Here is a 26,671-nt window from a genome sequence, read left to right on the forward strand (position 1 = left end):
AGAGAGAATTTATTTATTATTAATAATTATTCTAATTATTTTTTAACATTCCTGAGTACTTTTTTTTTTAAGTATGTTACATAGGGTTGGGAGCCAAGGACTGTTTCAGGAATTGTTCCACTTTTCCACAGAAAATCAAACAGACACAACTTAGTTGTAGTTAAAGATATGCATTATGGGTTTAAATACAATTTATTAACCATTATAGTGTTGGTTAAAATATAGTTTAGGCCAATTATTTGATTGCATTTACATCTCTTTTAAATAAGAAAAGTCATTAAAGGATTAATTTACTTCCAGAATAAAAATGAACAGATAATTTACTCACTCCCATGTCATCCAAGATGTTCATGTCTTTCTTTCTTCAGTCAAAAAGAAATTAAGGATTTTAAAATCATTCCAAGATTTTTCTCCATATAGTGGACTTCAATGGAAATCAATGGGTTGAAGGTCCAAATTGCAGATTCAGTGCAGCTTTAAATGGCTCTACACAATCCCATCTGAAGAATAAAGGTCTTAACTAGTGATACAATCTGTCATTTAACAAAAAATAAAAATGTACAGTTGAGGTCAAACGTTTACATCCCCCTTTCAGAATCTACAAAATGTTATTTTACCAGAATAAGAGGGATCATACAAAATGCATGTTATTGTTTATTTAGTACTGGCCTGACTACGATATTTCACATAAAAGATATTTACATATTGTCCACAAGAGAAAACAATAGTTACATTTATAAAAATTCCCCGTTCAAAAGTTTACATACACTTGATTCTCAATACTGTGTTTTTACCTGAATGATCCACAGCTGTGCTTTTTGTTTAGTGATAGATGTTCATGAGTCCCTTGTTTGTCCTGAACAGTTAAACTGTCTGCTGTGAAATGTCTTACTCATGTCAGTACCAAATAAACAATAACATGCATTTTGTATGATCCCTCTTATTTTGGTAAAGTATTAACATTGTAAAAATGACAGATCGTTTTGCTAGATAAGACTCTTATTCCTCGGCTGGGATCACGTAGAGTCTTTTGCTGCATTGAAACTGCAATTTGGACCTTCAACCCGTTGGTACCCACTGAAGAGCCAATGGAGAAAAAACCTTGAATGTTTTCCTCAAAAACCTTAATTAAGAGCTAAAGAAATTAACATCTTGGATGACATGGGGGTGAGTATATTATTAGGATTTTTTTATTCTGATAGTGATTTAATCCATATATTAAATGTGTTACATTTTCTCAAGCTATTTGAACTCTCAAAACGTGGACACTACTTTATGTCCAATGTCCAGTCTATGCGGTTGAGCACCTTAAAGATTAATTCAATCTAACATATATGGACTAGAAGCTACAGACATGTACTAAAAGCTTTCATGGGCTCTTTAATTAGGTCTCCAATATTTGCCTTCATTCTCCTGATTGGTGAAAAGGCAGCCAGGGGTGGTTAGTTTATTTCTGAGTTGGGTGGAGTGTTAATGTGCCACAGTGTTAGATGAGCAAGAGGTGCAGGTGGAAGGTTCGCACACACGCAAGCGAGCGCACACGCAGTGGGTGTACGTGCTAGGAACACGAAGTGAGGTGAGAGGGTATAATTAGGCAGCCATTACGCAACACGCCAAAACCTGTGAAATGATGTCACTCATCTACGAATGAGCTTGATGTGCTTTGTGTCTTGTGATCATTAATTGTCAGCCTCTTTCTTGATTTAGCAGAACCACTGTTGGTTTGGGTCATATATTTGGACATTTATTAAAGCCTTTAGTATAACTGAAATAAATATCACCCTACCACAACATTTGAGTCTCATTGTCCTGTTGTTGTTTGTTCCAGGCGAGCACGTTTTAAACGCTCAAACAGCGTGACAGCAAGTGTCCAGGCTGATCTGGAGACGGAGGGTTTTGCTGGGCTGACGGTTCCCACTCAAGACAAGGGCCTGCAGTTTGGTTGCTCATTCCAGCGCCACTCGTCTGAACCGGAATCAGCCAGTCAGTTTGCAGAGTATCGCACAGTGCACACACAAGGCCAGTGGGCCTATCGTGAGGATTACCACAGCGGTTACACCCACGAGCCTGGCCCTCCAGAACTGAGGGCTTTGCCCCGATCCCACTCTCCTCTGCCCCTAGCCCCTGAGCGTGCAGTGGGAGGCTGGAGCGAGGGCCCGAGGAGCCTCCCTGATTCGGGCCGAGCCTCTCCTTGCTTACGAGATGGAGAGTTCTTCCTCCGGCTTCTGCAGACAGAAGTGGAGAGGATGGAGGGATGGTGCCAGAACATGGAGAGAGAGGCAGAGACGAATGAACTGCCGGAAGAGGGTGAGTGAGGAATAGCAGAAGAGACGGTTGGGGTAAACGTGACATGGGCTAAAAGGCCCAAAACATGAGTTTTCATTGATTTCATGGGGTTTTGAATCTGCCGAAAGAACAGTTTCTTCTGTCTAAATGCTGTTTTTTTTCCCCTCTGATTGGTTTGTTTTGTGGTTCAGTGTTGGAGCTCATCAGAGGAGCTGTCGGCAGTGCTCAGATGCTCATGTCACAAAGAGTCCAGCAGTTCTTTAGGATGTGCCAACAAAGTGTGGTAAGTGTTTTGTAACTCTTTCTGTTGTGGATAAAATGGAGGATGTCCTTATGTGCTTTTTTAGAACCTACACTGTAAAAAATTAATCATGGATCTTGTGGAAATTACTGTGATAATTAAAAATAGTGTATTTTTTTATTAAAGAACTTGTGGTTCAGTGTTGTATAGAAAACACTGAGAACATTTCACTAATAAAACCAAGAGATATATTTTCCTTATTTTTTTAAAGAAACATAAGCAGTTTTGAGGCTTTAATTGAGGAAGCTGAACAAATTAAGGAAGAAAGCCTACCTATTTATTTAGAGAATTAGTTCAATTATGCAGTTTTATTTTGGCAGTAATTGTTAGCTCTCGGCATGCTTTGCATATGGCTAGATATGGAGAGTATATTTTGAAATTATGTGCTATTGTATGTTTTTGAGTGAAGAGAAAGATCTGTTGTTGTGTCATGTTCAGTTATGTTTGTCATTTGAAAGAGTTTCTGTTATGTTGAAGTTTCTATCGCTACCATTGTGCAGAAGAGTGGAGCTTATGGTTAGGTTGTGGAGAACTGCATGTGTTGACACTATGAGGCATGATGTTTTATTCAGTGAGCAGTAACTTGTTAATGCCAGTGCAGTTATAAGCTTTTCCTACTTGATCTGTCTACTTGTATAGTCTTTTAATTGTAACTCAAACTAAGAGTCAAAAACAAACAGGCTTTACTCAAAATCACACGCTTTTGAGAATCAATTTAAAATAATATTACATAATAAAATAATGTCACTAATAATATTTAATTCATTGTGTCATGGATTTTACATGATATATTCAGGTAGATTCAATTAAAGAAATAAAGACTTAAAGGGATAGTTCACCCAAAAATGAAAATTTGATGTTTATCTGCTTACCCCCAGGGCATCCCAGATGTAGGTGACTTTGTTTCTTCAGTAGATGAAAACAGATTTTAACTCAAACCGTTGCAGTCTGTCAGTCATATAATGGCAGTCAATGGTTACCAAATCTTCAAGAGTAAAAAAAACATACACAGACAAAACCAAATTAAACCCTTTGGCTTGTGACGATACATTGAGGTCTTGAGACACATAACGAGCTTTAAAAACAACTAAAAAATATTATGTATAATATTGTGTTACCATATTTTTTAAAGTACATAACACATACCATATATATAATAAATACATTAGAAAAATGTAAATACAATTATATATAAAAATATAGAGAAAATTGCAGTTAAAGTCAAAAGTTTACATACACCCAAATCTGCAAAATGTTTATTATACTAAAATAAGAGGGATCATACACAATGCATGTTATTTTTATTTAGTTATTTTACATAAAAGAAGTTTACATACAGTCCACAAGAGAAAAAAAAGAGTTGAATTTATAAAAATGACCCCATTCAAAAGTTTACATACACTTGATTCTTAATACTGTGTGTAAATAATGCACAGCTGTTTTCGTTTTGTTTTAGTGATCATTGTTTATAAGTTCCTTGTTTGTCCCGGACAGTTTAACACCTGCTGTTCTTCAGAAAAATCCTTCAGGTTCCACAAATACTTTGGTTTTTCAGCATTTTTGTGTATTTGAACCCTTTCAAACAATGGCTGTATAATTTTGAAATCCATCTTTTCACACTGAGGACAACTGAGGGACTCTATGTAATTATTACAGAAGGTTTTAACGCTCACTGTTGCTCAAAAAGAAAAAAAAACATGCATTGAAAACTTTTTGAATTTGAAGATCAGGGTAAATTTAACTTAGTTTTGTGTTCTGGGAAACATGCAAGTATCTTCTATAGCTTCTGAAGGGCAGTACTAAATGACACAAATGATATTTAGGCAAAAAACAGACAAATGTACACATCCTCATTCCATTCAAAAGTTAAAACATCAGGCTTAATGCATGTTTTTTCCTTCTGGAGCATCAGTGAGTGTTTGAACCTTCTGTAATAGTTGCACCCTCAGTTGTCCCTCAGTTGTCCTCAGTGTGAAAAGATGGGGAGGAAAAAAAAAAAAAAAAAAAATCACAGTCACTGTTGCAGTTCAAATACACAAAAATGCTGAAAAAACAAAAAATCCGTGGGACCTGAAGGACTTTTCAGAAGAACAGCAGGCAGTTTAACTGTCCAGGACAAACAAGGGACTATCACAATATATATAATGCAGATTCTGCGAGGTATATGTAAACTTTTGACTTCAAACGTATATATACACACACAGTATATTTTAATAATAATAATAATAATAAAAATATATATATATATCACTTAAAATGTACTGATGTATTAGAGTTCAGCAAAAATTTGACTGTATTTTATAGTAAAATTTCTTATAATGTGATGTTCAACCATTTATAGTTTTAACTGAATATAGTAAAGTATCTTGCCGTTAACAAGTAACAATTAATTTGTTTATTTTTCTATAGAAATATCTTTCTCTATAATATTTCTCTGCAAGATTTCCTGAAGTTGGCATTATCCTGGTTCTCTTGACAAAAACAAAACAAAATAAAATAAAAGATTTTCCCCTTGGCTTTTAGATTATTCCAAAAAACTACCTCTGTGACCAACAAACGTTTATGATTCTTACGTTACATTCATTAATCTTTACAAATTATGAAATTGGAAGCCTAATTATAATCGTAAAAAGTAAAAAGCTAAATGCAGACTATAAACTACAACAAGGTCACATGACTTAGGCATCACCACTAGTAAGCGTCGACCCTTGCACATTTTTTTCCCTAAAAGTTTGAGTTGTAGGGTCTTCCGTTTAGCCACAGTACGAATGTAAAAACAACAGTAATGCATTTTATGTGGTTAAGTAAAATGTGAAAGGCCTTGTGGCTTGTGGTTGATACAGACCTTATTTCATGCATTAAACCAAAAGCCAATTAAAAATTTTTTTTGGAAAAATTGTACCAAAAGTGGTTAAATGCTAACTTATTTCCAGGTTTTGTCCTACAAACCAGGTTTTGTCCTGCACTCTATAACATCCCCCTCCTCTTCTCATAGGATCCATCATCATACCCTCAGCCCACCACTCAGGATCTGGCCAGTTATTGGGACCTCCTCCAGCTAGCCATCGAGGACGTCAGGGTGAAGTTTCAGGACCTCCAGCGGCTGAAGGACTCGGGCTGGAGGTTACCTCCTGAGAAGAAGGTGAGAGTGGAGATCCGCTCTGTTCCAGTCAATCCACATCTCCACTCCAGTGCCAAAACAGCAGCGAGCAGGAGAACCGCCCATGTTCTAGGCCCCAGCAGCTCTCTGCCATCACACAAACACCTCAGCAAGAAAAGGAACTAGAGAGAAAAAAAAAAAAAAAAGACATGCATGTTCTGGAATAACAGCTGATTTACTGCCTAAAGAGCTGTTCATTTGCTTTGAGATATTAAAGCCTAACAAATCTGTAACTAATTTCTCTGTTTTCTTTCTTTTTACTGTCTGCCGCTTTCACAATGTCATGTCTCATCCTAAATACACTAATCCAAATCATTCTTCTGTTGCAACTTCATGGTGCTGTCCCTTCTCCGTACATGTTCTGGTCTTCATCCTCTCTGCTTGTACGTGTGCGTTTTCGATGTCTTTCCCTGCGTTCCCGTCCATCCCCGCATTGGTCATCCATGCTCCCCTGCTCTTCCTCTCAGGAGGACAAGAAGGTTCCACCTCCATTACCAAAGAAGCCGATCGGTGGCGTGACGGGCAGCCTGCGTGCCGACAGCACTACCGAGGCCGGAGGCATGCTAGTGCTCTCGCGAGGTCGTAGCGTTCCCGAACGAGAGAAATCGCTGGAAGTGGGCGACCGGCAAAAGCTGGAGACACGGCGCAGGCTGCTCCAGACCAAACGCTCAACCTCTTTCCGACAGAATTCTGCCACGGAGAGCGCTGACAGCATCGAGATCTACATCACAGAGGCTCAGACGAGACTCTGAGTCGATTCCCTTAAACAACCACTACGGCTCTTCTCTGGCCCTCTGCACAGACGAGTGCGAGTGCGATGGAAAAACTTGAGATGGCTTACTAGTATGCTGCTGGTGTTTGGATGTGAGCTTACACATTTTATTAGAATTTTTTTTTTTTGTTGAGCAAGTGTTATTATTCTCAGAAAAAAGGGCTCAACCAGCACAACCAAGTGTTACAAGATTGAGACTTTTGTAAGTCCACAAAATATATAAAAATGTTAGGACTGTTTTAATGAACCACGCCAACACATACGGGTGCAATATCATATATTAAGAGGATCTTATCTTGTTATTTTAAATAATAGACCTTGTTTTGATATATTCTTGGCTGTGTATGTGTTTCTTAATTGATCCCACAGTGTGGAGGACTTAGCCCCTTTCACTGTGACACAAGCGCACTCTTGTGGCCAGAGTAGAGCAATGCACCCTGATGTAAATTTGGGCCTGAAACTGAATGTCTTAGCAGTGCAGTGTAAAACTCCTCAAAGCAACGTTTGCAGTAGAGATAAATGCCTTTTTACAGCCAGTTATCAAATTACCACAGGGATTCATCTCCCGTATAGTGCAATATCACTTTGTAATTGCATTCAGGCTTCTCATCAGCCAAGTGCGAAGACACGCTTCTTAGAAAAGATGAGAGAAAAAACAACAGAAAACAGAACAGAAACAGTCAAGCTCTGAGGCAACAGCCACGCTTCCTGAAACAGGACGGTCTACATCATAACAGGGGTGCAGAAGACAATCTTCAATTTCACACTTGACCTGCACACTGAAAAAAAATGAGCATTCAGAGAGGAAGGGAAGCATCTTGTTCATTTCACTCCTCTGCCTTTTTTTGTAACAAATGAAAACCCTCTAACATAATGTAGCTTCTACATTTTGCCTGAGTGCTTTAATTTATTGCTTTTTTTTTTTTTTTGGAGAAATTAAGAAATTAATAATCACTTTTTCTTGGTTCCAGTTCCATTTTCCAGTGATCTGGCCTACAACCTCTCACTTTCTCTCTGTCGCTTAAATAATTTTCCATTATGTTATTTCCATCTATAAACTTATCTGAGGTGCAAACAAAATAATTCAGATGCTTTTATAGGAAATTTGTGTCTGCTTCACCCCAAACGTTAATTTGTTGATTATATCTTTAAAAAAATGCTGTGTTAGTTTAGATGTTGAAGTTGTGTGTTTATGAAAGAAAAGAAACATTGATGAACATTAGGGCTGTCACAACGATTACTTTGGTAATCGAGTAATCGTTGATTATTCTGCAGATTAATCGAGTAATCTAACAATTCTAATTATTTTGTGTGTTAAAATAGACCTAAGCAAACAAAAGACTTTAAAATGATCTAAAATAGCAATGAGCCAATAATAATTAGTTCAAATAAAGTATAAAAAGTCAGTAATCATGATTTTATTGAACAAAACTGACCGCACCCCTGTTTTTACACTTTACTGTGCGATCTAATCCTCATTTAATATTGTTTAAACAACATTTAAGTTAATATCGTTACCACCAAATCATTAATATTTGACTAATTCTTTACAACGTAAATGCTACATCCACTGTAGTTTCCTGAATATGTTGAAACACAGGTTGAAACTTTTATTTTAAATCACGATGAACAGTTAGCATATTGAGAAAGATACTGATACATTCTCCTGTGTTTGCGTAGGTTTATACGTGATTTACCTTACAAATCTAATGAAATTGCACACATTGTGCTCCCAGATAAACATTTTAATAAACCCAAACTCACAACAAAATGCAGAGATGGAGTTGGAGGCGCTCCACACATGTAAATGATAACAGTTTGTGCGGAGCAGCATTTACTGTGAACAGAGCTGCTCTGAGATGCATGCATGCAAATATTTGAAGCACATATGCATTAAATAATTTAATTGAATCATAGCATTGTGAATTCACAACGTGCTTTGTTATGATTTTAATGGGTTTAAAATATCATGCAAACATAGAAAACGGTGTAAAAAATGCTCTCGCTATTTGCTCGACACATGCAAAATGAAATCAAGGAATTTTTTTAAATCAAGTACTGAAATCGTGACAGCCCTAATGGCCATATAATGTGATAGGAAGAATTGATTATGTGTTTGTGTGCATTCAACTGGAAACAAAAATCACATGATAATTTTTTCAAACCCCATCTATTATTTTTATTTTTTTATGAAAATTGTTTGATTGCATGAATGATCAGAACTTTCGTTTTTTTTATTTAACCATGGAATAAGTACTGAAATAATGGGAATATTTTATTGGGAGATGTATATTTTATAAAGTACATTTTTAGATTAGCAGCTAAACATGTCGTCGAAAGTAGTGTTCAAATATGTTATAAAAGTGTCTAAGAATTTACAAGGTAGGGATGTGACCGCTCTGTGGACTTTTAGGAAGACTTCGGGCAACTCACAGCTACAAACTTGAACAGAATCGTCTTGCTTTCCTCTCATTTCTTTTGTCAAACTCGAAACGGACTGGCTACAGACTTTTGACAAAAGAATAGTTGGTTGATAGCCACTTGCCATGTTGTCCATGGGCAAAAAATATGATCTGTTTTCTATGTCTTGACTATCTACACGTGCCTAACAGCACTGCGTGTGGCTTTTTTTTATCTAACTATTCAGTATTATATTCAATACGAAATATATAACTCACACAATATGTATTGTTCTAATAATTTGATTTGTTACACCTGATCCAGCTAATAACCACCTCACACTGGATGTTTCTATGTAACCTGCATGCTTTTATTAATCCATGAAAAAAAAAATGAGCAAACTCTTCTATCAAAACTGTAGATCTTTATCCTCTGCCTGTAAAAAAGGGCAGGAATATTTATCTGATTATTTATAACAACTACACCTACATTTCTGTATTTAAACTCATTTGATTTTTTTTTTAAATCAATTAATTAATCCAATTTTTTTCAGACATGTGCACTCTTTTATCATCTCTTTTATTTATTTATATATTATTTATTTATTTAATGAATACTTTATGGATAAAATATCCATCGTTTTATGAATACATATTTTTTTAAACTTCAAACCGGTTGTAATCAGTCAACATCCACATTTTTTGAACGCAGCAAGTCTAAGATGACAGAAAAGCACAACAGACTATTTCCTCTTCCACTGTGAAGGACTTCCTGCCTTCTCAAAAACACTGAAAGACTACGTACAACACGCCGTTGGGGTTTCCAGTGCGAGAAATAGGATGATCTCTTATCAGGGCCATATGTTTTTGATATACCAACGAAACTTAATTTCAAGCAAGACTGACCACACTTTCCCCTTTCCAAGTTGTTTGCCTTCTCAGGCACCGACAGGAATCGATCTGACGCTCAAACGGACTGCTCAGAAAGACTATTTTGATGGCCTTTCTATTCTAACCAACGTTTTCCAATGTACAAGGATTGATGGAACCTAATCAATACAATATTTAACAGCCGTCTCTTGCTACGTCATGTCAAGCTTCCCATGTCAACACATGACCCGATGGTACGCTGATTGTCAGTTCTTGAGACAACTGTTGTTAGAATGGATGGCGAAACTCTGCCATTGCTCCTTTAAGCTGAAAACCGAGTCTAAAACGTGTTGGCGAAGCCTCTGTATATGCCGTAAACAGATTTAGCTAGAGTAAGTGATGAATATTTCTTCGTAGCACAGAGGAGCTTGTAGCAGTGTGACGTAGACGTTACGTCGGATTCTATAACGCATTACAGATCACTGGAAATTACATGGGTCATAGACTTACAAACAATTACTGTGTAATTACAAATACCTTCTCACGTTCTGTTGTTTTATGTACAGTAAATATATCTGTTGCAATTGAAGTTGTTATTATTAATATTCAATGGATTGTTGATGATTACTGGTATTATTAATAATTTCATATATAATGAAAAAATGTTATTGCAATTATGACTATGAGAAAATCTATTCTGTATTCGCCAGGGTGTTCATGTGTAAAGAGCCACCCGATTTAGATTTTATTCTACTGTTTGTAATTGCTGCTAATGTAGAAAATAGCCAGGTGGAAGATGAGACAAATTGAAAAATATCAGCTAATGTTAGGCCCATCTCTTCTAGCAGCTGTGTGGAAGATATTACATCACAGAAAACGTCAAATGAACTTGTAGATCTGAAGAAAGATTATTCCCCTTTCTTCGTGAAAAAAAAAATATTTATATATATATATATATAAATAGAAATACAAATGTTTGGCCAGTTTGTGATGTAGCAAAACAATTCTGTTCTTTTTTAAATGTTCATTAAGTTGCTCATAACACTGCATTACAATAACATTGTGGCAATTTTGATTTATTAATGTTATCACTATTTATGGCTGTTGTATTTTTTTTCTTTTTTAATTATTTATTTATGTTTGATACAGTGCCAAGGTAAAATACGTTTGAAGTCATTTTGTATCTATGCTTTTTTACATTGTTTTACCAAACTGCAATAGCTCACAACTTCACCTTTTCCCAATATATTATTTCCAGATTTGAAATAAATCTGAAACTTTTACAGATTTGTTGCGACTAAAGGGTGAAGGTCTTCTGATGAATAATGGCACAGCTGAAGTCTGATCATGTTTAGTCACTGAGATGTACAGCTCAATGTCTATTAGCGGTAAATCAGAGATGGCACACTGTGATGTGGTAAACCTAAACACAGAATGTAATATTGTCAACGGTTGTAAACATTTTCTAAAAATTACTATAAAGCTATTTTAGCAAGGTAAAATAACGGCTGTTTACTTATTTTCCTCATAACATTTCACAAGAACTTAGCCTATCCATTTTAAAGGTGCACTCGGTATTTTCATTAAAGATGTTTTCATAAACTTTAGTAAATTGTGTTTACAACGTACTCACGTTTAAAGAAGCTTCCGTTAGACCAGGAACGATGTCACCGACTGACGTTAACGATTTGTTTATTTCTTTTGCGCGCCGCCTCATCTGCTGCTTTCCTCAGAAGCGGAAGTCGTCACAGCAATTAAATAATAATTGGCTCTTGGACGTCTTTTTGCATTCCCATTTGCTCAAGTAGCAAGTGTTTCATGACTTGAAGAATGAAGAAAAGTAGAGACTGATAACAGCAGTCAGAGAAAAGAACAGGGTCAAATCAGCCTCTTCCCAGCCAATTTGATGCAAAGGTAATAAAATACAAAGTATATTATTGTAAATGTACATAATGAAAATATTCACCTCATTTTTTCGATGCAGAAGTAAGCTGTTTTTTTTGTGAATGGCCAAGACTTAATAATTAGAACAACGTGCAGGTAACAGCAAAACTGTACTATTTACTGGTATGTTCATAACTTAGATTATACATTAAAATAATATGGTAAGACACACCAGTTTGCAATATCAAGCAACAAAACAAGCTAAAATGTGACCCTGGAACACAAAACCATAATGGTCTTTTTTTAAAATTGAGATTTATACATAAACTTGTTGTATGGTTTGTTAGTATAGAACAATATTTGGCTGAGATCTGAAATCTGAGGGTGCAAAAAAAAAAAAAAATTTTAAATATTGAGAAAATCACCTTTGAAGTTGTCCAGATGAAGTTCTTACCAATGCATATTACTAATCAAAAATTAAGTTTTGAAATGTTATGGCAGGAAATTTGCTAAATATCTTCGTTGAACATGAATATCCTAATGATATTTGGCATAAAATAAATTTTGACCTATACAATGTATTTTTGGCTATTGCTAATAATAGACACATGCTACTTAAGGTTTTATGGTCTTGGGTCACAAACAGCTGAAAGCGAATGGCACTGGAAGCCAAACACATTAAAACAACCGTGCCCCCTCTTACGAGAAAATTAAGCTCGATATATATATATATATATATATATATATATATATATATATATATATATATATATATATATATAACGCCCGACCACTAATAAATAAAAATATAATAAATAAGTCTAAGATCAGTACATCAACCAACACAAAAAGACTGCGTGCAACTTCAAAAGAACCAGCTAAAATATATTTTTAAAAATCATTAGAACAAAAGAACCCAGAGACAAAAGTACAAAGGAGGAAATAAAAACTTTACTTGATCAATCAGTGATAAAAATACAAACCAAAAAAATACTTGAAGTCAAATTAAGTGACTTTCAGTCCTTTTCCTAGATGTAACCGTATCAGAATGAGCTGGGGGTGAGAAGACAGAATAAATGGAGCAGTTGCATTTTGGTCCTTGTTATAGTTTTTAAACTACCATGGATTTACTCTAGGAGGTTCAGACTGATGTACAGAAACCAAATGTAGATGTGCAGGGGACTTAAGGGTAAAACTTTTAGATCTCTAATAAAAACCAACATAAATACAAAAGACCAGGCCAAAACTTTGCCAGTGAGCACTGTATTACTCCTGGGTCTCCATGCTTTCATCTTCTCCCTCTCCGCCTTCCTCCAGTGCTTCATCTTCCTCTTCCTTGCGCTCTGGGGGTTTCTCATAAGCCTTTTCAGATGGGGTGACAATCACTCCATCCCATGTAGACATCTCAGTGGTGAGATCTGCAGATGAGCATCACAAACATCAGCCTCAGTAATACTGACACACAACTGCATAAATTAATTAAATCTGGAATAAATCTCAAACACTTACAACTAGCATCTCCTTCAAGGCCCAAGATCTTTCTGTATCCTCCATGAGAGAGAACCCTCACCAGTGTTTGGGCTGTGAAGCACACCATGTCCTGCAGAAACAAATTAATCAGACTGCCTGTTTTTTCAACACTAAATTTGACATTACCCGCTTACTGAAGTCTGCATTACCTGCTGTTCCAGGGTCATGACAGTGTGCACACGGAAGTTTCCACTTTCACATGGATCAGTGATTCCAACAGAGCCTGGTAGGAAAAGACCTGCGGCGAGCATCTGAAGACAACGCCTGCAACACACACACTTTCTTTATACTCCAATATTCACAAGTTTGATCATTACCAAAAGCAAAAACAAACAAGCAGTACTGCCTTACCTGTAAGCAACATTGAGTGGCAAGGGCTGCCTAGAGGGGTTGTTCATCACAGCAGAGTGTCCCTGTGAGGAAAGCAACATTACAAATCAACTGGTGTATTGCAGAACAAGATTAAATACAAGTTAAATTTCAAAAATAGTACCCACCAGCAGATCTAGAATCCAGGGAGTGAGAGGCTCAAATCCAGGGAATCGGACACGCAGGTCTTTCAACAAACGGATCAAAACTTTCACACTGAGGCAAGATAGAAACCAAAGTAAGCCACAAAACAGTCATTAAAGCCATTAAACAGATAGTTCACCCAAAACAAATTAATTACTCATTCTCATACTGTTTCAAACCCGTAAGGACTATGTTCATCTTTAGAACACAAATTAAGCTATTTTTGATTAAATCCGAGAGATTTCTGACCCTGCATAGACAGCAATAATACTATCACATTCAAGGCCCAGAAAGGCAGTAAGGACATAGTGATAAAATAGTCCATGTGACAGTTGTTCAACCTTAAATTTTATGAAGTTACAAGAATAATTTGTGCACAAAAAAAAAACACAACTATTCAACAATTTTCTCTTCCACGTAGGTCTTTGTGAACAAAGGAATTATGGGTTTGGAACAGCATGAGGGCGAGTAATTAATGACAATAATTATAACATTTTTGGTGAACTACCACTTTAAGAAAAAGGGTCCTTACGTTGACTGAGAAGCATTCTCCTCAAACCAGCGAGCATGGCGAATGGCTGCCAGAGCACTTTGCAGAACCTTGATGTCCACTGTAAAAGGAATAGACAATTGAACTTCACATTTCTGGTTGACCACAACTACAGATAATTAATAATTACTAGATAAAGTTACTAAAATCAACCATTTTAAATAACAAATTAATTCAACTGCATCATAACATTATCAAATATCCTCTTTTTGTACTGTTTGTTAGTGTTCTTTAATGAGCATTAGATGTGAAATAAGTGCACAATTTGACGAGAAAGAATCAAATAAAGAGCAGAATTGTACAGATGCATGGTACATCCTTAACAAAAGCTAATTTAAGAACAGCACATAATAAACAGCTGAAGTGTTTGAGAGCGTGACATACGGTGGAGCTCTGGGTCCAGTTTGCGCAGGTTGGGTGGAACCGTGGTGATGAGGATTTTCACAGTGGCATCAGCAGAGCTAATCTCAAATCCTGTCTCGTTGGTCAGCATGGACAGTACTGAAGAGAACAAGGAAACATTTCATTTTTCTGTCCCCATATTTTGACCACAAATGATTTTTTCCTCTATACTCTGATTGGCCTGCCAGATTAAAACTCATACTCACCCTCAGAAGGGTCCTGTGTACGCAGGGTCTCAACCACCTTGTTTCCCAAGGCAGCAACAGCTTCCACTGATCAAACAAATAACACATTAGGATTATGGACAAACCAAGCATACTTGAACTAGAAGTGATTAACATTAAATAATGAATAGTAAGACTCACAAGTGGGTAGGATCTTCAGGATAACCACAAGGTCAGCCACGTTGTGTCCTGCAGTCATGGTGCCCTTTTTATATGAGCCCACTTGCCTAACTTCCTCAATTTGCTGGAAATTGTTAAACAAGCATTTAGCATTACAAAAATACTGAGGAAAATAAAAACAATAAAGATCAAATTAAAATGTCTTCTCACCACTTCAAAGTTTCCAGGGGCCACGATTAGGTTATCAATCACATTGTTAATCTTAGTGACCAAGGACAAAATGGAGGCCTGCAACAAAAATAAACAAACATAAGTAAAGATTAATAAACTAGTAACTGAGAGATACTCCTAAAATAGAACTTTTAAGATTTAAGAGTAAATGTGAGCCTGCGAGTCAAAAGAGTAAATTTTTCTCAATAGATTCATTCATCAACTGAAAGCTGATAAGCTTTCCATTGATGTATGGTTTTGTCAGGATAGGACAATAGTTGGCCAAGACACAACTATTTGAAAATCTGGAATCTGAGGGTGCAAAAAAAATTTAAATACTCAACGTTAAGGTTGTCCAAATTAAGTTTAGCAATGCACATTACTACTCCAAAATTAAGTTGATATATTTACGGTAAGAAATTTACAAAATATCTTCATGGAATCTCCATACATTGTACTGTTAGCTATTGCTACAAATATACCCATGTGACTTATGACGGGTTTTATGGTCCAGGGTCACAAATATGGAGAGTAATGAGATGCTACCATCTGCTGGTATATGGATTAAGATGCAAGGGCAGGAATAATTTCAGTTTACAAGAATCATCAATGTACCTGTTCACTAGGGGTAGGACTGAGGTCTTGGTTTCTCTTCAGCAGACATTCGTTGAAAGCGGTCTCATCAGGGGCTTGCTTCACGCGTGGAAAGGCCATCTCACACTGCAAGAAGCCATTTTGTGAGTTGGAGGCTTAATGTTTTTGTTTCACCAAAAAATAATAATAATATTCTATGTAGAACTGCACTTACAACATAGAAGTCAAATGGTATGTGAGGGACAAAGGGTCGATACCTGAGAGGAGAGAAGACGGGCAATTTAAGGATAAAATAAACAAATAAATTAAAATTAAATAAAAACTACAAACAAATACATAACGCACCCCTGGACCAAACCTCCGCGGGAGCCAAATCGGCCACCTCGGCCCCTGCCACGATCTCCTCTGAAAAAACAACAATAAAAACGGTTATTTCGGCAAATTAAATAAGAAAAAAAAACATTATGGGAAAAAAGCTCAAATGTGTATGGAAGAGATTAATCTACGAGTCAAACAAACAAAAAAATAACTGTTGAAAAAACATAATGAATACCGGTGAAACCAGCATCATTGTTCATGCTAATGCTCGGTTCTTCGTTCGTTCATCCATTCATTCATTCGTGAATGAACGAACAGTCCAATTATTCGGACACATAGCGTTAAAAAATACTAAATGAGAATTAAATGCAAACGCATTATTCAATCAGTTTTAACACGTGTGCTTATAATAAACACATATTACTTGTTTTATTCCAAAAAAGCACAGAGGCTAGCAGAACAACATGCTAACAAGCACCGAGCTAGCTTACCATCACCAACATAAATTAAAACGAAAATACTACGATTTGGTGAATCGCGATTTGCAAATTAATCAAGCACTTGTTATTTTATTAAAAGAGGAAGAATAAAAACATTTGTACCTCATTGCGTAAGACGTTTTGTCAGCTTAACAAGAACACGCTGGTGAGAAAAAGCGCTGCCTCCGTTTGCAGCTCGCCGCTGATCTGTGTGCTTCCCTTGACGGAAGTTGCTTTTCATAAAGCAAGTCCGGGGATAACCGTCTATAATAAAAGTCCGACAGAACAGTCTAGGTAAAAGTTATAATAAAAGTCCCAGTCAAACGAATCGTTGGCTAACTAAAATTTTTATTTTAGCAAAACATACAATGTAAATTAAGACAGAACTAGTTAGGATTTGGCTTTGAATGATCATATGTGACCCTGGACCAAAAAACCAGTCATAGGCCTAAGTGTAAATTTGTCGAAATTGAGATTCTTACGTCATCTGAAAGCTGAGTAAATAAGCTTTCCATTAATATATTGTTTGTTAAAATAGGACAATGTTTGTCTGAGATACAACTATTTGAAAACCTGGAATCTGAGGGTGCAAAAAAATCGAAATATCGAGAAAATCGCCTTAAAGGTTGTCCAAATGAAGTTCTTAGCAATGCATATTACTAATCAAAAATCAAGTTTTTATATATTTATGGTAGCAAATTTGCAAAATATCTTCATGGAACATGATCTTTACTTAATATGCTAATGATTTTTAGCATAAAAGAAAAATCGATAATTTGGACCCATACATACAATTTTGCTACTTAAGACTGGTTTTGTGGTCCAGGGTCACATATGAACTTTTTTTGTATAGCCTGTCAGATAGATAAAACCAAGATTAGATCAAAATGGTTTTTATTATTATTATTACTCTTACTATTAATAATAATAATAATAATAATAATAATAATAATAATAGTTAACTCAAACATCTTTGCTGATAATAAAATTTGTAATGGGAAAAATGCATTAAATTACCAACATTTTCTCTTGGGGTTCCATATTTTTGGACTTTGTAGTGTACTTTATGTCTTATTTAATATGCATTAGTTCCCTAAGCAGTACAAGTGGGTGTTGCAGTGGATACTTAACATTACACCATGTTAGAGGGTGGACCTGTACAGTCGTCCACTGCATTTATCAGAGAAGACCAGACAGAAGAAATTTTACCACCCATAGCCAATCAAATGCATGATAATCCAAAGCTGTGCCATTTTACGTAAATTACGTAGACATCAAGCATGTGCTAAAGTAAGATAAGATTTGTTTTTAAATGTTCAGAGTCCCCTTCAGTATTACTACAGCAATATGCTTCATCATCAGACCACAACTATTTACAGAACAGAATTGAATCCAGTAAAAACACAAAAGGTAAGACTTTTTTAAACTATTTTATAAAATAATATCAGTTCTTTAATCCTTAAAGACCTAAATATATAATTATTTCACTATTAAAATGTTGTTGTAGGAGGCCTCTAATGCAGAAATAAATGAGGTTTTACATTTTTTTTTTTTAGTAATTTTTTAGGAAAATGTTTTAATGTTGCAGTGTTGGGCTCTTTGGTAGCAGAATTTCAGTGTTTTTACTGACTGTCTGAACAAATGTAGAAAATAACTAAAGGTTCACTGACAGGCTGTAATGCTTCTGTAACCTTTTATCAGTGGCCTATATGAAGAAATACAGTAATAATCACAAAATAATGATACAATGGTCTTATTAGAATTAAAATTATTTATTATAGAAATATACACTCTTAATAATAATGGTGCTTCACAATGCCATAGAAAAACCTTTTGATTAAATGCTTTAACATCTGAAGAACCTCTGTTTCACAAAAGGTTCTCTGTGGCAAAAGAAGGTTCTTCAGATTATAAAAAGGTAAGAAAAAGATGGTTCTTTAAAGAACATTTGACTGAATCGTCTTTAAAGAACCAAAAATGGTTCTTCTATGGCATCGCTGAGAAGAACCTTTTAAAGCACATTTATTTTTAAGTGTATGAACCCGATGAACTAAACATACTTTAGAACTTTCATTACTTGCATGTAAAACTTTTATCACTTCTATCATAGTCCATCTCAAAGTCACTGTTTCATGTTTCCAACAGATTATTTTCTATGCTATATAATCTCAATGCAAATCAATCCCAAACAAATTCACACATTTTAAAGAATTTGTCCATTCCAGAGAATTCTCACATTTCCTACAGTAGAATTCACACAATACTGTCTGATAGCTTATTGTGGTCTTTACTTATCATGCTAATAGCACTGATACCCCCACATTCAAGAACATTATCACCAGTCCCTCATGCAGCAGGCAGATATTTGGGCAAACAAGCAAAGCCCAGCAAAAAAAAAAAAAAAAAAAAAAGTTTTATAAATAATATAATACAGATATTTTCAAATATTGCTACATAAATATTTTAACATTCTTGAGGAAATAATTTATACCTCAATAACCATTCAATAATCATATTGATTGAAACATTTAAAACTAATGAATGTTCAAACACCCATTAATTGTGTAAATGTGGTCTTAGAGAAAAAGAAAAGAAAAAAAAAACAAAGAAGAAAAAAAAAACATAAGTTTTTTTTTTTTTTAAGTCAAGCTAAAAATGATATTGTAATATTACAACAGTGGGCCTTACAGGGTTAAGTCACAATTTAACTACATTGGGGGAAAAAAAGGTGTAACAATTTTCAATCAGAAATGGCTAGTGAATTTCACAAACAAATATAAGGAAATGACAATGCATTAAATTAAATATGCAGTTTTGCAGTAGAAAAAACAACTGTAGTTTCTTTTAAATATACATTACTAATCATTTTTATAACTAAATGTGTGATTTTACTTTGGTCAAATAATTTGTCAAAAAGTCTATAGAAATCTATAAAAGTCTATAAAAATGCAGCAATACTATTTCTGCCTCAAAATACTGTAATACATAAATACTAGGGGTGGGAATCTTTTACCATCTCACGATTCAATTCGATTCCGATTCTTGAGGCCACGATTCGATTCAAAATCGATTTTCGATTCAAAAAGATTTTCGATTCAAAACGATTCGATTTTATTCATAATGATTTCTAATCGGGTTTCTGATCATGATCTACTCTCATCTGCTTTGCTATACAGAATGACAAACGGAGACATTAAAGTGGCTTTTTCACATTTATTAAGTTAAATTCTCAGGGAAGTGCCTTTTATCAAAAACATTGTCTGGTTCTCAATTGCTACTCATTAGTAGCTAGCTATAAAATAAGTTGGAACAAAAATAAAGTGCTTCTTCATAATACAAAATGGTTGAAAATAGATGCATTTCCCAGGAAAGTTGCAGTTTACCACAAATATCATGTAGAACACAACCGGAGAAGACAAAAAAAAAACAATATATTTTAATTTTTAATAATAATATAATTTTAATATTTTAATAATATTTCTCAGTCAGATTCAGTAACTTAAAGAATAACAAGTTATGAAAATAAAATGCTTCTTTCAAAATGAAAAGCAAGCGATAGACCGAGTTATTATTTTTTTTTGCTCTCTCGGAGTTGGCGGGGAGTTTCGTGAAGCACTGCACTGTGCGATGGTCTGCAGCTGGCTGCTGACTCCGCTCCGTCTCGCTGAGCTCTGGGTGATGCCTAGTAATATGAGCACGCGCACATGTTGTGCTGCCGAAGTACTTGGTTGCGCTGTGTGTGTCATGTCCAGCGCAGTGCTTCCAGGCATTCGGTAAAAACCGAAATGCCGCCAAACTTTAGCTTTAAGTGAAGACGGGGCTGATTGGATCTTCCTCTCATCCATATTTGCTTCCTCTTTGTTTTAGTGATTTGCCGCGCACGCTTACGTTCAAAAACCGGCTGCGTGGTGACGTCAGTATAGGCTAGTTACAAAAATGGAGGCGAACAGCCAGCTGATTTTATTTATTTATTGAATCGATTCTTGGACATTTCAGATCGATTCTGAATCGTTGCAAATGAGAATCTAGATTTTTCTGTGAATCGATTTTTTGGCACACCCCTAATAAATACTGTATATAGCAAATACAGTATGATCTGGATTAAATAAATCCTGCTTGATTATTTTTTCTCTGGTTCACAATACATTACAAAGTAAAGTATTTTGAAAAATGTATAAGACTCAAAATGTAAACCCCACCTTTACATTACTGTACACTTACTTTTATTCTTTACTATTAATGTTATTTTACTATTTTATTACTGTTGTACACAATGGAATTCATTTCTATTCATTTTCAGATCACAATTCAGCCTTTTTAAAATCATGTAGCAAGCAGCCATGGCAGAATCCAGAGATTACGGTAATGTTCACTGCACCACTTAATTTAATCGAATATTAATTTATGATTGTTAAGATTGTTTATGAATACAGGGAAAATGTTTTACTTCCAACAGTTGGAGACTTCCTGACAGAATTCAAGGAGCAGATAATTACAAGGGCGACTCGGGTCAGTGACATTGCTGAGGCTGTTATCTCCCAAAGTCTGATCCATGAAGCTGCGGCTCAACAAGTGCAGACTGCTCCATCGCAGCAGGAGGCAATGCGGCTCCTGTTTGAGGCTTTGGAAAGAGAGCCACCCCTAAACAGAGTGTCCTTCCATCTCATCCTAAGAATGACAGAGCCTGAACTGATTCAAGAACTAGGTTAGAAAATCTAATAAACTTTAGTGGATAGCAATAGTGTCATTTAATAAGAACTGGATCTGTTTAAATTCTTATCTTAAGTTATTTTTTAAATATATGTATTTTTTTCCCCAGAGTGGAGACAACGTAACAGCAAGCATACGCAAACAGAGAGAAGCAGTCCACCTAGTCCTCCCAGAGAAAAAAGAAGACAGGATGACAAGAATGGGCATGCAAGTGACATCCAGAAGAGAAAAGACTCTCTAAAAAGGCGTAGACTGGAAACAATGCGTGCCATTGAGCAGATCGAGAAACTCTGGGAAGGAACTAAGCAAGAAAGGACTGAGATAGACAACATGAGGCAGAGGATTCAGCAACAGCAAGATGAGATAGCTAGGATGAACACAGAGAAAAGACAATTTGAGAGAACTATTACTCACATGAAGGCCGAAATGGACCACATCCGTGAAAGAATGGATCGGAATAAAGAGGAGGTAAACAGAGAGAGGGAGAGGATTGAACAAATGAGATCTGACCTCCAAACTGAGCAAACCACCCTGGAGCAAAAGCGTGATGAAATCATGAAAGAGAGACAGAACTTGGAGATGATCCGATATGAGACTCTGAGACAAAAGGAGGAGCTGGAAAGCAACCGTGAAAGCACAAAGTACGAGATGGAACGAATGGAACAAATGAAAAGTGCCATACAAGTTCAGATCAATGAAATAGAGACGAAGATTGAGGAAACACAGCAAGCAAAGTGTCAGATGGAGCAGATGAAAGCTGAAGTAGAGGAGGAAAAAAGTGAGTTGGAGAGAAAGAAGTACGACATCAAGAGGCAAAGAGATCAATTTGAGCAGATTAAAGCTGACATACAGCAAGTGAAGATGGAAATGGAGCAAAGGTGGCATGAAACCGAAAAAGAAGGGCTGGAACAGAGAGCTATAATTCAAAGAGAGAAAGATGAGCTGAAATACCTGCAAGACGAGATTCAAAAAGCGAGGGAAGAGGTTGAGAGAAACAGAGAGTTTTCAAAACAAGAGAATGAGAGAATAAACCAGCTAAGAGCTCAAGCACTTACAGAAAACAACCTCATTGAAAAGAAATGGCAAGATGTCTTAAGAAAAGAAAAAGAGCTGGATGAGATGAAACATGAAATTCATAGAGGTCGAGAGGAGTTGGTGATGAATGGAGAGCTGGTCAAAAAGGAATGGGACAAAATTGAACAGGCCAAAGTGAACATACAAAATCACATGATATCTATGGAGGCCAGAGTTGAGGAAATAAAAAGAGAAAATGATAGGCTACAACATATGAAAATAGAGATGCAGAGGGACAAAGATATTCTAGAAAAACAGAAGAATGGTACACGGAAAGCTAAAGAAGAAATAGAGAAAAAGAGGTATGAGATAGTGACAGAGGAACTAGAGCACAGAGCTCGACTGCAGAGGGAGAGAGACGAGCTGGAGGGTGTAAGAGTTGAGATACAAAGGGCTAATGATATGGAGAAAGCAAAGATACTGAAAGAGAAGGAAGAAAGCATTAAGATAAGAGAAGAAGCCAGACAAGAAAGAGAAATGACAGAACTAACTAAAGCAGAGATCAAGGCCGAAAAAGATAGCTTGAACCGAAGACAAGAGGAAATGTTGAGGGAGAGACAAGAGCTAGAAAGAATTAAACATGAGACAAATAGAGCCAAAGAGGAGATCGAGAACAGCCAAGAAGTCGCAATGCTGGAAAATGAGAAAATGGAAAAAATGAAGGTTGAAATTCAAGGACAAATTGAAGACATTGAGAAGAAGGTTGAGGAGATCCAAAAAACAAAAGAAAACATGGAGGAGACAAAGGCTGAGTTGGAGGAAGAACAGGAGGAGCTAGAAAGAAAGAGAGAATTAGTAAGAAGGGAGATCGAGCAGTGTAAGTTCCTCAGAGGTGAAATCCTCAGGGTGAAGGAGGAAATGGAGAGCAGGTGGCAGGAAACAGAGAAAGAGGAAGTCGAACTCAGAACAAAAACTCAGCATGAGCTGGAAAGGCTGGAAAAGTTAAGGGACGAGGTCCAAAGATCCCAGTACAACATTGAGGTAAGTAAGGTGGAGCTCATGCAGTGGAACAACAGTCTTGAAATAATGAAGGTTCAGGCAGAAGAAGACAAACTTGCTGCTATCAAACAGATGGACGAGGCTAAAGCACAGAGAGAAGAGTTGACAAAAATAATAGAACAGATTGAGAAAGAGCGAGGAGAGATTAATAACAGCAGAGAAAAGGCTAAACAAGAAGCAGATGAAATCAACAGCATGAGAAATGAGCTACAAAGACAACAGGCAGAAATAGAGCACAGCTTTAGAGTCGCAAAACAAGAAAAGGAGGAAGCAAACCATGCCAGATTTGCAGTCCAAGAGGCTGAGATGCTTTTAAAAAAACAAATGGAAGAGTCAGAAAAGAGACGGTATGAAACCATAACAGAGGCATTGGAGCAAAGGGATGAAATACACAAAAAAACAGAGGAGTTAGAACAAATAAATGAAGAGATACAAAGAGCCAGACTTGAGCTAGAAAAGCAGAGGCATTCTGAAAGAGACAGCCTGCAGAAAATGTTGGAGGACACACAGCAAGAGAGAGAGTTTATTGAGCAAGTCAAAATAGCTGTGCTGAAGGACAAGGAAGATCAGGAAAAGTGTTTAGCTGAGATAGACAAGGAGAGAGAGGAGCTCAAACAGATTAGAGTTCAGGTCCAGAACGAGAAGAAAGATCTGGAAAACCGAAGGTATGAGATGATGAGATATGATGTAGAACAGAGTGCTCAGGTGCAGAGACATAGAGAAGAACTTGAGAAGATCAAGACTCAGCTAGTTGTTGACACAGAGACCATGAACAGAAGCAGAGAGTTAGCGCAACAAGATAGAGACAAAGCGGAATGTCTTATGCTTGAGATCCAGGAACAACGAGAGGAAGTGAATAAAAGGTTAGAAGAAACAAAGCGACGAGAGGACGCTTTGAGGAAGACGAGGGAGGACATGGAGCACGAAAGAGAAGATCTGGAGAAGATTCGTGTGGAAACGCTGAGAGGGAAAGACACGTATGAAGAGGTCAAAGATGAGATTAACAGAGTGAGAGCGGAGATAGAGAGGTTGTGGGATGAGGCTGAAAAGGGAGAGCAAGAGGAACGTGAGAGGATGAACAGGGAGAAGGATGAGATGATGAGGAAGATGGAAGCTATGATGAAGGAGATGAGTGAGATTGAAGACACAAAGGTAGAGTTAACAAAACAAAAGAAGGACATTGACATAAAGATGGAAAGGGCAAGGTTGGAAATGACCAAGCTTGAAATGATGAAAGCAGACCTCCAAAAACAAAAAGAAGATATTGAAATCCAGATGATGGAAGCAAAGAGTGAGAGACACCAGATGGAACTGATGAGGACTGAGATCTTAAAACAAAAAGAGGATGTTGAAAGGAAAATGGAGATAGCAAAAGCAGAGATGGACAAAATGCAGCTTGTTAAAGAGGAAATACAAAGACAAAGAGAAGAGCTGGGGGAAAGGATGCAGAAAACCAAACGAGAGATTGGAGAAATGGAACTGATGAAGATCGAAATGGAAGGGAAAAAGAAAGAACTTGACCAAAGGATGAAACTGACCATGAGGAAGAAGGATGAGATGGAACGACTGAAGATGGAGATACAAAGAGCAAAAGATGAGATGGAACAGAAAAGAGTAGAGACGGAGAGGCAGAAGTATGAGATGGAGCAAGTTAAATCTGAAATCCAAAGAGCCAGAGAAGAGTTTGAGCTTAGGCTGGAGGAGAGAGATTTAGAAGAAGAGAAAGGACAGATGAACATGACAATAATCAACCTTATTCAGCAAATTGAGGCGACAAGAGAAATGGTGCGGAGAACAAAATTCCAGATTGAAAGCCGAATGGCAGGAAGTCAGATGGAGACAACAGACCAAGAGGAGATGAATGCCGAGATGCAAAGGCTCATTCTGGAGATTGAACACATCCGTGAAATGCTGCGAGGTCTTAAGGCTGAGGTGGAACACAACAAGGAAATGATGAAGAGAGACAAGGATGAGATGAGGCTGTTGAAGAATGAAGTTCAACGAAGAAGAAGAGAGATTGAATACAGAGAAGAAAAGATTATGAGAGAACGAGACGAACTAGAACTTATGAGAAATATGATGCAGCGGCAAAGAGAGGAACTGGAGGAGAGGCTGGAGGAGACTATTAAAGAGAATGATAAGGTGGAACAGATCAGAGAAGATGTGAGAAATGCTTTGGAGGACATAGAACAAGCCAAAGAAGAGATAAAGAGACAGAAAGAACTCCTTGCTCAAGAAAAGGCAGACAAAGAAAAGGTAAGTCATCATTTCCAAGCATTTAACATATGTTTTATTATATTATCTGCATTATCAATATTGTCCGCAGCAAATGGACTCTTAAAGTCAACATGAAGTGTCCGTAATAGGGGTTGACCAATTATTGCCCTAGCTGATTATCGGCACCGATATTACACAATTTTATGGTTATCGACAATTTTCCAACAAAGGCTCATTGGAAATAAGTGCCTCTATATACATTTCTACAAAACAACAACAACAAAAAAATTATATGTACGAATCACTGCAGTTTCCAGTTGAAATGAACACTAGAGGCAGTGAGTTATCCCTTTTCAAACAAAGTATGATTAACACACAGAGTTTTGATTAATACAGCCTAATTTTGTGTAACTACGGTTTGACAAAACAGCTCAAATCCACTTAAGGAAGTTAAAATAGCATGGCTGCCTCAACAAATGCGTATTTATATAACTTTTGCATTTGTTAACACTATCGGTTAGGTTTACGGTTGGGATTGGTGTAGGGGATATTTCCAACATAATACAGCATTAACCTTTAGCAACACTCCCCAGATATTTGTATTCTGAACAGCCGCAATACGTACCCCAAGCAGCGTAATTAAAACACAGCAATACGCGCCTGTACCAACTTAATAAAACCATGCCACGGTCACGGTTTCCAATGAGCCTGGGTTGCAATTATTGGTGCAGATTTTAAGCATTTTTATGGTTATCGGTATGCCGATTATTGGTGTCGATATTAAGCATTTTATGGTTATCGGTATGCCGAATATCAGTGCTGATATTAAGCATTTTTATGGTTATTGTTTTCTGTCATGTTCAAAACCGATTCAAATAAAAATAATTAAAAAGTAAGTCTTTGTCAGAACCCTTGTAATTCTTATATTTTTACACCAGACTTATGTATCGGTTCAAATCATCAGTTATCTGTCTACTTAATCTGTAATTATCGGTATCGGGCCTGAAAAACACATATCAGTTGACCCTTAGTCCGTAACTCATTTTACAGTGATGTAAC

The 26,671-nt window shown here is 36.5% G+C and overlaps 2 protein-coding genes across 2 annotated transcripts in view; one reads left to right on the top strand and one right to left on the bottom strand.

Moving 5' to 3' along the window:
* The window catches only part of dlgap3 (discs, large (Drosophila) homolog-associated protein 3), a 33,071-nt gene extending 21,795 nt beyond the window's left edge, over nucleotides 1–11,276 (top strand). The window contains exons 7-10 of the mRNA XM_073822087.1: nucleotides 1,829–2,307; nucleotides 2,478–2,569; nucleotides 5,583–5,729; nucleotides 6,215–11,276. Coding sequence (XP_073678188.1) covers nucleotides 1,829–2,307; nucleotides 2,478–2,569; nucleotides 5,583–5,729; nucleotides 6,215–6,499 — 1,003 coding nt within the window. The 3' untranslated portion in view covers nucleotides 6,500–11,276. The remainder of the gene's footprint in view (nucleotides 1–1,828; nucleotides 2,308–2,477; nucleotides 2,570–5,582; nucleotides 5,730–6,214) is intronic.
* Nucleotides 11,277–12,601: 1,325 nt separating this feature from the next.
* ilf2 (interleukin enhancer binding factor 2) lies at nucleotides 12,602–16,846 on the bottom strand. Its single transcript, XM_073821986.1, has 14 exons — nucleotides 16,736–16,846; nucleotides 16,161–16,220; nucleotides 16,030–16,072; nucleotides 15,837–15,941; nucleotides 15,222–15,299; nucleotides 15,033–15,135; nucleotides 14,874–14,939; nucleotides 14,650–14,766; nucleotides 14,248–14,326; nucleotides 13,700–13,787; nucleotides 13,554–13,615; nucleotides 13,352–13,466; nucleotides 13,182–13,272; nucleotides 12,602–13,090 (listed from the first exon to the last, which is right to left on the bottom strand). The coding sequence occupies exons 1-14, from the start codon at nucleotides 16,738–16,740 to the stop codon at nucleotides 12,939–12,941; spliced, it is 1,164 nt and encodes a 387-aa protein (XP_073678087.1). The 5' UTR covers nucleotides 16,741–16,846; the 3' UTR covers nucleotides 12,602–12,938.
* Between the last annotated feature and the right edge of the window lie 9,825 nt (nucleotides 16,847–26,671).

This window comes from Garra rufa, chromosome 17 (assembly GCF_049309525.1).
Source record: "Garra rufa chromosome 17, GarRuf1.0, whole genome shotgun sequence".
NCBI classification, from domain to species: domain Eukaryota; kingdom Metazoa; phylum Chordata; class Actinopteri; order Cypriniformes; family Cyprinidae; genus Garra; species Garra rufa.

Coding starts and splice junctions, on each gene's coding strand:
- ilf2 (XM_073821986.1), bottom strand. Junction 13,616..13,699: donor CCTGGATTCTAGATCTGCTG/GTGGGTACTATT, acceptor CTTTCCTCACAG/GGACACTCTGCTGTGATGAA. Junction 13,091..13,181: donor CCTTGAAGGAGATGCTAGTT/GTAAGTGTTTGA, acceptor GCTCATCTGCAG/ATCTCACCACTGAGATGTCT.